General features: G+C 37.9%; 1 protein-coding gene across 6 annotated transcripts in view; it reads left to right on the top strand.

The window, feature by feature from the left end:
* The window catches only part of Wwp1 (WW domain containing E3 ubiquitin protein ligase 1), an 80,367-nt gene that overhangs the window by 43,790 nt on the left and 25,587 nt on the right, over positions 1-10,990 (top strand). For all 6 annotated transcript variants that reach the window (XM_013351874.2, XM_013351875.2, XM_005362346.3 and 3 more), the window contains 7 exons: positions 2,737-2,832; positions 4,499-4,673; positions 6,005-6,059; positions 6,147-6,231; positions 6,347-6,475; positions 7,382-7,457; positions 7,556-7,627. In XM_013351874.2, the coding sequence (XP_013207328.1) occupies positions 2,737-2,832; positions 4,499-4,673; positions 6,005-6,059; positions 6,147-6,231; positions 6,347-6,475; positions 7,382-7,457; positions 7,556-7,627 (688 nt within the window). The remainder of the gene's footprint in view (positions 1-2,736; positions 2,833-4,498; positions 4,674-6,004; positions 6,060-6,146; positions 6,232-6,346; positions 6,476-7,381; positions 7,458-7,555; positions 7,628-10,990) is intronic.

Raw genomic sequence — 10,990 nt, 5'->3', positions numbered from 1 at the left:
AGACCAGGCTGGTCTCAAACTCACAGAGATCCGCCTGCCTCTGCCTCCCAAGTGCTGGGATTAAAGGTGTGCGCCACCACCGCCCGGCCTGGGTGAAGGTTCTATGGTGACAATTAAGGTAGTCATCAATCTTCTTACAGGCAAAGGGCAGTTAAGGCACCATCTCCATTATTGTGTAGATTCTTAGCTGGGACCATCCTGTGGATTCCAGGGAATTTCCCCAGTGCCAGGTTTCTTACTAACCCCATAATGGCTCCCTCAATCAATATATCTCTTTCCTTGCTCTCCCTCTCTGTCCTTAACTCAATCTGTAACTTTCTCAATCTTAACTTTCCAATCTGTAACGTTCTCTTCCCCTCTCCCCTTCCCTCCTCACTCTCTTTCCACCCTCTTCCCCACTCCCAATTTACTCCGGAGATCTTGTCTGTTCTCCTTCCCAGGGGAATGCATTTGTCCCTCTTAGGGTCCTCCTTGTTTTCTGACTTCTCTAGGGTTGAGGACTGTAGGCTGGTTATCCTTTGCTTTATTTTTTTTTTCATGGTTTTTTGAGATAGGGTTTCTCTATGGCTTTGGAGCCTGTCCTGGAACTAGCTCTGTAGACCAGGCTGGTCTCGAACTCACAGAGATCCGCCTGCCTCTGCCTCCCGAGTGCTGGGATTAAAGGTGTGCGCCACCATCGCCCGGCTCCTTTGCTTTATTTCTAATATCCCCTTGTGTATGAGTACATACTGTGTTTGTCTTTTTGGGTCTGGGTACTGTGTTTGTCTTTCTGGGTCTGGTTATCTTACTTAGGATGTTTTTTCTAGTTCCATCTTTGGCCTACAAATTTCAAGATGTCACAGTTTTTTACTGCTAAATAATACTCCATTGTGTAAATGTACCACATTTTTTTTATTCATTCTGGGGCATCTAGGCTGTTTATGAACATAGTTGAACAAATGTCCTTGTGGTATGAGCATGCATCCTTTGGGTATATGCCCAAGAGTGGTATTTCTGGATCTTGAAGTAGATTGACTCTCATATTTCTGAGAAACTGCCATACTGGTTTCCGAAGTGGATGTACAAGTTTGCACTCCCACCAGCACTGGAGGAGTTTTCCTCTTACTTCACATCCTCTCCAGCATAAGCTGTCATTAATGGTTGTTGTCTTAGTCATTCTGATAGGTATAAGATGGTATTTCAGAGTTGTTTTGATTTGTATTTCTCTGAGGGCAACAGCTATGACATGTACAGAGGACAACCTTTCACAGCACTCCCCCCCGTTCTCTGGGTTTGTGTTCTGTCTCTGCCCTCTTCCATAATGTTCCCTGAGCCTTAAAGGGCAACTGGGGGCTGATAGAGATGTCCTTCTATAGCTGAGAAGTCACGGTCACTTATTAGCACTTTAACAGTTATAAGGCTTCGTGTAACCACTACCCTATATATTGAGAAGCTTCTCTGACCAAAGTTGAGAACAGCACAAGTTTGTGGTATGTAAATATAAATATTTAGTAGGCAGTTAGACAACATGATGCTATCACAAAGAGCATCAGTGGAGTCTCTGCTAGGGCCTCTGATGTCCTACCAATGGGTTTTGACCAGCTTTACAATACCAGGCATGAGTTTTCTTCAATAGAGTGAGCCTGAAGTCAAGTCCAGAGCATAGTTAATTCCTTCATAAGTAGTCTAGCCACTGTCTGTCCAGCAGGCACATTTTGCCTGGCATGTGGTATTACCATGCAGGTCCAGTGCTGGTAAGACTGTTGTCTGTTCTCAGTAAGCAGTTTGCATGGCACTTTGCAGCATTATGAAAGCTAGCCATTAGGGTGATGTTTTTATTTTTAAAACTTTTTTGTTTTGTTTTTTTTCCCCTTCTATATATCATATTGAGAAAAATAACAGGGAAGAAGAAATGGGGAACCAAGAAAAGAAAATCAAAGTGGGGAAATAGATTGAGAGGCTTTTAGGAAATGATAAGTTTGTGATGTTCATTCAAAGGACTACTGAGATAAAGAGTGCAGTAGATACGCACAGTAACTCTGTGTGCACAGAGATGGCGGAATTGTCAGGGACAGTACCACCATGTCTTAAAAACCTTCTAGATGTATAATTTTAAAATCACAGACAATGGATATTACTTACTGGCATTTAGTACCTTGGACTTGCTCTTTGCTGAGATTCTTTTACCTTTGATTATATTTCTTTTTTGTTAGTTTGGAGGAGTATAAATTGATAAAATCAAAATTTTAAGTATTCTATGCTTTCTTTCTTAACTACAGTTATTTATTTTCTAGTTCTGTTATGAAGAAGCAATAATTAAGAGATCAAAATACCTTTATATGCAGGTAGTGGTGGTGCATGCCTTCAATCCCAGCACTTGGGAGGCAGAGGCAGGCAGAGATTCTATGAGTCTGAGGAACCCTGTTTTGGGGAAAAGTAGATAGATAGATAGATAGATAGATAGATAGATAGATAGATAGATAGATAGATAGATAAAAATGCCTTTATAGGTTCTCTCTCTGTCTCTGTCTCTCTGTCTCTCTGTCTCTGTCTCTCTCTCTCTGTCTCTCTGTCTCTGTCTCTCTCTCTCTCTCTCTCTCTCTCTCTCTCTGTGTGTTTGTGTTTATATATTATGAATGTCTGGGACTTGTGAAGTAAAGCCTGTTTGTATTGTTACTCCTGGTTTCTAGATTCTAGAACATTTTCATATTTCCTAATCTTTTGTTTCTTGCTTCTATTTTTGTACTTTTATTATAGGTGGGAACAGAGAAAAGATCCTCATGGTAGAACCTATTATGTGGATCATAATACTAGAACTACCACATGGGAGAGACCACAGCCTTTGCCTCCAGGGTAATGTATTATCCTTATGTGTCTTTAGTTATGTTTTTATTGTATGTAAGTTTAAATTTATTTGTAATATTCATAAATTCAAATTTAAAGATAGTCTATAATTTTTGGACAGTAGTTTTAGTGAAATAGAGTTTATGTTATGGTTCTCAATGGATGAATTGAATGAATGGCTATAACATGGTGATCCAATTATTTAAAATGAGCCTTTGGATGTACTATATTGAAACACCACATCTGTGTTTTCCACTGATAAGTTCTTACTTAATTCCATAGAAACAAGTGCTGAAGCCGGGCGATGATGGCGCACGCCTTTAATCCCAGCACTTGGGAGGCAGAGGCAGGTGGATCTCTGTGAGTTCGAGACCAGCCTGGTCTACAGATCTAGTTCCAGGACAGGCTGGAAAAGAAAAAAACAAAAAAACAAAAAAACAAGTGCTGAGTTCTTTCCTTCATTTAAAAAAACATTCACAACAGTGAAATCTTTTGACCATTGAAACTAGGCACTCAGGTGTCAAAGACTGAAGGAAATATATTCTAAGCATAGGGATAGTGTTTGAAGGGAATTCAATAGTATAATTCAACTATCTGTCCAATACAGTGTGTAGAGTTATTTTAAAAAGCAAAGGAAGATCAGTTTTGACCTTGAAATAGGGTACTAGCAGAAACTTTAGTATATTTTTGATTATTTAAACTTTATGTTTTTCATATGGTTTAATATAAGCTACAAGTAAATGAGCTTATAGATGTTAATTTTGGAACCAATCTAATGTCTCTTACATTATTAAATCTCATGAAATATAATAATGCACATCATTATGTATGTCAGAGGGTCACACATTTTTTGTCTGACCCACATATATATGTATTTATATATGTGTATATATATATATATATTTAGGGGATGTTTTGAGATTGGGTTTCTCTGTGTCAATGGATCCCATTATATTTATAATAGTAAGTTTGGGAGAATTCCAAATTGGATCCTGAAGTATAGTCATAGTACAAAATTAGTAACAAAAACTGACTTAATAGATCCCAGGTTTGGGGAAATACAAGTAATAAATAGAAGCATGGAATCTGGGTGAAATTCTAGTTGGTAAAAGATACAGAACAGGGCCTCTGCCCTTCTGGAGTTAAAAGAGTGGCAGGGCAGGATGACATAAAAGGCACATATGGGACCAGCACGTCACTGGTTGAGCTCTCCTAGGAGATCTCTGAGGGACTTTGAGAAACAAAACTGAGAAGATGGATATGTTCCTTCTGACAGTTGCCTGAAAACTATTTTTCAAGAAGAAATGAGGAGTAAGTTGGTCTGTGATAGAACAGGAATTTAGCAATGATAAGTTCTTCACAGATTCATATCCTCTTTTGAAGAATAAATATAGCTAGGTATTATGGCTTATTCCTGTAATCCTAGTACTTGGGAGAGAGAGGCAGGAGAGTTGAAGGTCCACTGGTACCCTGAGTTAAGACCAGTGTGGTCTACATAGCCTCTCCATGTCTCAAAAGACCAAGACTGGGATGTGACTCAACAGGTAGCGAATTTGCCTAGCATTGCTTGGGCTTCCTCCCTAGCAATGCCAATGAATAAATAAAGTAAAAATGTGTATGTTTTAACTTACTAGGTGGTTACTTATTGCTTATTTCTCTTGCTTATTTGTGGTAGTTGGGAAAGAAGAGTTGATGATCGTGGAAGAGTTTATTATGTGGATCATAACACCAGAACAACAACCTGGCAGCGGCCTACCATGGAATCTGTTCGAAATTTTGAACAGTGGCAATCTCAGCGGAATCAATTGCAGGGAGCTATGCAACAATTCAACCAACGATACCTCTATTCGGTAATTAGCAAATAACGATGTGTTAATGTTATCTTTCCCTTACATTGGTGGCTTTCTAAAATGTGGAAACTACATTCCACTGTTTTGTTTGCTTCACTTTATTTTTGGTTAATCTTTAATATTATTTCTAAAAGGTATAAATGAATAAGCATTCTTGAATATTTTCTGTCTTTGGAGTATTTTAGATTTTGGTTTAGGGTACTCATCCTGTGTATAGTAAATAAGGAAGTTTTTACTATGAGGTTTGTTTTGTTTCTGTGTAGGACTTTGTGTGCATGAAAATTTAGAAACAGGAAAGAATGAGGTATTGATTATGTGTCAAAATACTTTTTGTTAAATGGCAGAATTCTCTTAAACAGATGCATTTTAAGTTACCTCAATAGAATACCAGGACTGTGATAAGAAAGATGCATTCTCTGGCTTACAGTACCCTCATCAAGAGCTGAGTTTAGCCTTTTAGGGCATCATCTATTATCATGGATCTTGCCTGTACCATCTATTATCATGCTTCTTGTCTGCATTGTCTATTGTCATGCACCTTATGGACACCATCTATTGTACCCATTTTACCTGCACCTCTGTAGTCACTCATCTTACCTGCACCAGCTATTGCCATGCATCTTTCCTGCACTTTCTATTGCCATGCATTTGGTTTTCTTTTTTGAGCATGAAGAGCTGCTGCCCTTGACCTGATTTCCAGAGTCTCTGTCATGAAAGGGGAGGGTAAACTGAAAGAGGGGAGAGAACTTTTCTGTAGCAGACTCTTGTACTTAGCAAGTCTTTTGCTTCCGCCTCATTGGTCAGAATTGAGCACTTTATGCTGTGCTAATCCAGATTTAGTGGACTATTTCTTCTGGGCACGTTGTTACTTCAAACAAAACAGAACTAGTGGTTTGATTATCAAGAAAGATAAAGATGGATAATTAGTACAGTTAGCACTATTTGTGGCAGTACTAACAAATATTCATCAAGATGTGCATACATTGATATTTTACAGAATAATTATAATAATTTTTGTCTTTTTGAAAAATTAATATCTTATTTAAATGTATAATTCTCTATATACTGGTCACCCATCTCTTACTCCTTAGAAAGGACTAGGAAATTAACATATTGATATTAGTACATTATTTCTAATTCATTTACTAATAATCAACTGATGACTGCTCTTCATAATATTTTTGAACTTTGTTTCTTGAAATTACTGTATTCATATTCCTTTATAATATTTTTAAAAATTTTAAGGTATGACTATTAAGTGCTTATATATATTAGTATATTTCTGGCTAAAACTGCTATCTTATTTCTGTCTCCAACCTCTTTTCAACCAGGCTTCAATGTTAGCTGCAGAAAATGATCCATATGGACCTTTACCTCCAGGCTGGGGTAAGCAGATAAGATGTTTATAAAAATATGTGTAAGGGATATAGGTATCAAATTGTTATTAAATGTTGTTCATACTTTATGTTTTAGAAAAAAGAGTGGATTCAACAGACAGAGTTTACTTTGTGAATCATAATACAAAAACTACACAATGGGAAGACCCAAGAACTCAAGGGTATGTGTATACTACAGTCTTAAGTTATCACATGTGGGTAGATGGATGGATGGAATCAGTGGGCTGTAAGTACCCAAAACATACCCACCTTATGATTGTGAGTTTTATCTTACAGCTTACCAAATGAAGAGCCCCTGCCAGAAGGCTGGGAGATCAGGTATACTCGAGAAGGTGTTAGGTACTTTGTGGATCATAACACAAGAACAACAACATTCAAAGATCCTCGCAATGGGAAGTCGTCTGTGTGAGTAGAAACCTGAACTTTAAAAATATCACTTAGTGAAAACAGGAGGCTTAGTCTCTAAATAGCCCCAAATTTAGGAACAAACAATTTTTGATTAAGAAAACATCCACAGGTAATGTCCAGCTATAACTGTTTTTGTTCTATATTATTCCAGAATGGATTTGTGGTATACCATTTCTTAATTAAAACACACAATATATAGTTTGCTTTTTCATTCTTATCTGTTTCCTTCCTTGGTACATGTGTTACACAAACGGCTGGTTCCCCCATGTTATTAGCAAAGGATGCCAGGTCCCTGCGAAGTGTTTGGTAAACTTCCTTGGATGAATGAACGTCCTTGATGACAGCTGAAGACAGTATTTTACGTTCATTCTACCATGAAAGTACCCTGTTCTTTGTGTTAAGATTCTCTAGGCAGGAGAAGCAGGCCTCTTGAATCTCTTCTGCGCTGAATCGTGTATCTGCTTCTTTTCTCATTGTCCGGCAGAGTCACATAGTCAGCATGTAACTTGCTCTAAGAATTTAATTTTTCTTTGCTTTGTTTTTATTCAGATCAGATTTAGGATAAGGTACAGGGTTTTTTCCTCATGTTCCCCTTATCTAGAATCCCTGACTTCCTCAGTGTTAAGAATGATCAGGATTCTGCTTGTTTTTTTCACAAATAAAATAGTAAAAAACAAAGGTTTTTTCTGAGTATCCATAATAGATCTAGGACCTGCCTCTACTTGCAGTCTGTGTGTGCATGTGTTCTACTAACGTGACAACCTTCATGACTCAAGGCTCCATTGTCTTAATGAATGCACCTGTTTTTATTGCAAGTAAATAATTTTCCTTAGTCATATTATGATCTAGTGCATACTGTTTCATACTTAGTGTTACAGTTTTATTTGTTATGCTTCTCTTCAGAGCTAAAGGTGGTCCACAGATTGCTTATGAACGCAGCTTTAGGTGGAAGCTTGCTCATTTCCGTTACTTGTGCCAGGTACTACAGTGGTAAATAAATCTCATTTATAATCATTTAGTCTGATCATTATATAATACATATGTTTGACTTACATGATATGGTATTTTTGTTTTTAGTCTAATGCACTGCCTAGTCACGTAAAGATCAATGTGTCCCGTCAGACTTTATTTGAAGATTCCTTCCAACAGGTAAGGTTCATTTTCACTATCAAAATGAAACAGTGTTTCTTGTCTTATTTTCTTCTGGGCTTCTAAAGGGAGTTAAAAGCTTTTGAGTCTTGAAACATTTATAGTAGGTCCCACTCCTTGAGTGACTAAATTAGTAATTATATTAAACTTTATTATGTGGGCTAGAGGCATACAAGGAAGCAAAGCATTCAAATACATAAAATAAAATTAAACTTCACCATTTAATAAGTAATGACTATTTGCCAATTACTGGGAATTTTTAATTGCTTTTCTTTCCTCCTCACAGCATCTCTGTGAGAGAACTCCTAGCATCATCTCCATTCTATAGATGGGGTAGGAAACTGAGAGACAGCTAAGAAATTAGGTGTAGCTGGGTGTGGTATCACACGCCTTTAATCTCAGCATCCTAGAGGTAGAGACAGGTAGGTCTCTCTATGAATTCCTGGTCATACAAGTGACATAGTGAGAATCTGTCTTCAAAACCAACCAACCTTGCTGGTGATGGTGACACCAGCACCTGCCTTTAATCCCAGCACTTGGGAGGCAGAAGCAGGCGGATCTTTGTGAGTCCAAGGCCAGCCTTATTTACGAGAGCTAGTTCCAGGACAGTGAAACCTGATCCTGAAAAACAAACAAACAAAAAACAACCAATAAAATAAAATAATTTAGATGTATTCTTACTGAAATAAAGTTTGAACAGCATTTGGGGCAAATCTGTTTTCACATTTGTAAAACTTGTGAAAATGCTAACAAATGAAATTAGTGGATATGTAAGTCCACTTAAATATCCCATTAGTGACTCTTACATTCATTCGTCCTCTAGGTTACATTGTGTTTGATCTAGCCTGAGCGTGTTGTTTATAATGACAGGTCCTGCTTTTCTCCCATATATGGTCGTTTTCTAATCATTTATAGTTCATCATTTTCATAACACTGTTCCTTCCCTGTTTCCCTTACTGGAATGTATGCTTCATCAGAACATGAATTGTTGGTTTACTTTACCTTTGTTTAGTATCTAGAATAGTGCCTTTAATTCAACAGTTATTCAGTAAGTAAGTAATGAATGAATGGGTGGATGGATACATAAATGTAACATATCTGTCTTTCTGGAGCCATCTGTAGAATATTATTAAAACCAGAATCATGCCATTCTCTTATGATAAAGTAGAGAGTTTTCATGATCTTTCACTCTAAAGCAATGACTGTAACTTTTTTGTGTACTCAAATAGGAGTTTCATTAATTTTTTTAATTGTTTCTTTTATTTTAAAGATTACAATATAACTACATCATTTCCTCTTCTATTTCCTCCCTCCATATTCTCATATACTACTTCTGGCTTTTTTTTCGAATTTATGGCCTCTTTTTTTCATTAATTGTTGTTACATACATATGTATATCTATTTATATTCCTGATATATAAATATAACTTGTTTCTTCTGTATAATATTATTGGTATTTATATGTTCTTTTTTTGTTTTTTTTAATATTTATTTTATTTATTTATTATGTATACAATATTCTGTCTGTGTGTATGCCTGCAGGCCGGAAGAGGGCACCAGACCTCTTTACAGATGGTTGTGAGCCACCATGTGGTTGCCGGGAATTGAACTCAGGACCTTTGGAAGAGCAGGCAATGCTCTTAACCACTGAGCCATCTCTCCAGCCCCTATTTATATGTTCTTATGGCTGACCATATAAGTATTAGACAGCCAATTGTTCTGCTTTTCCCTCGGGAAGACTATTTCACCTGCTCTCAGCATTCCTGCATTGCCTGTAGTTTTTATATAGGACTGAGACCTTTAGACCCTTTCCCTGTCCATATTAGCATGTCCCTTGGTGTCCTCCATGTTCTAACTCATGGTTAGGCGTTCATGTTGTGAGAATTTATGGGTGTGGCTTCTATCATTCCAAGGAGAAACAATTTCACAACAAGCTTCAGGATCCTTTGACTCTTAAAATCTTTTTGACCCCTTTTCTGCAATCTTTGGACCTTAGGTGTGGTATCAGTTGGGACTGGGCTCCACAGCTCTACAATTTAATTGGTTGTTTTCTGTTATAGTCTTTGTAGCAAAGAGAACATTCTTTGATGAAGGCTGAGAACTCCACTTATCTGTGGGTATAAGGACAGATATTTAGAATAGTGTTAGAAACTATGCTGATTTAGTAAAGAGGCTCTCTTCCAGGTCCTTTGACTTCATGAGCGCTGGTAGTGTGCTATGTTTCCAGTAGCAGGAATGATATCCCTCTCATTGGGGCAGTCTTAGGTCTGGTTGCAGAACCCTATGAAGTTCTAGAGACATTTATAGCATATCCTCATTTTACTAGTTGTTGTTAAACTTTAGAAAAGATAGCTAGGGGCGGTGGTGGCGCACGCCTTTAATCCTAGCACTCAGGAGGCAGAGGCAGGCGGATCTCTGTGAGTTCGAGGCCAGCCTGGTCTACAGAGCTAGTTCTAGGACAGGCTCCAAAGCCACAGAGAAATCCTGTCTCAAAAAACCAAAAGAAAAAAAAAAAAGAAAAGATAGCTGTAGCTGGGCAGTGCTGGCACACACCTTTAATCCCAGCACTAGGGAGGCAGAGGCAGGTGGATCTCTTTGAGTTCAAGGACAGCCTGGTCTACTAGAGCTAGTTCCAGGGACAGGCTTCAAAGATGTGTAGAAGCTGTCTTGGAAAAAACAAACAAAAGAAAAGAAAGGAGGGAGGGAGGGAAGGAGGGAAAGATAGCTGTTATCAAACTGCTTTTGAGTGTGAGTGACTAATTCTGAGCCAAATAATTGTTTCAAGTTTCCAAGTGTGTTTTTACAACTGGCTTGTTCAGAGCTGTATTTGAATTGCTTTTAGCAACTGTGTATCTAAATTCACTAGTTATTGTATTACTTTTACTGCCTTAAGTCTGTTCAGATATAGAGTTAAGCCAGTAATTGCTTCCTAGGGAATCCTATTAGTGAGCTGTGTTTGGACCCAGACCTGCCACTCTTGGCTGTGGTTCAGATGAATGATAGTAGATATAAATTTTTATCCCCAAGTAAAAGCATGTTTATGAATAAGTTTGATGGAAACTTGTAGATTATAAAAATGTATTTGGGTCTTATTTTACGATATGCTGTTATGTAAATATACCTCATGTGTAAGGCTTGCAGATGAATTTCTATCCTCTTGAGAGATAAAAAAATGTGGTGTAGGTGGGACTCAAAAAGTTCTTTCACCTTACAACATTGCTACAGAGAAAAACTTACCAGTCCAAGCCGGGCGGTGGTGGCGCACGCCTTTAATCCCAGCACTTGGGAGGCAAAGGCAGGCGGATCTCTGTGAGTTCGAGACCAGCCTGGTCTACAAGAGCTAGTTCCAGGACAGGCTCCAAA

The sequence above is a fragment of the Microtus ochrogaster genome, linkage group LG5 (assembly GCF_000317375.1).
Source record: "Microtus ochrogaster isolate Prairie Vole_2 linkage group LG5, MicOch1.0, whole genome shotgun sequence".
In the NCBI taxonomy this organism is placed as follows: Eukaryota; Metazoa; Chordata; class Mammalia; order Rodentia; family Cricetidae; genus Microtus; species Microtus ochrogaster.
This window is presented reverse-complemented; position numbering and strand designations above follow the sequence as displayed.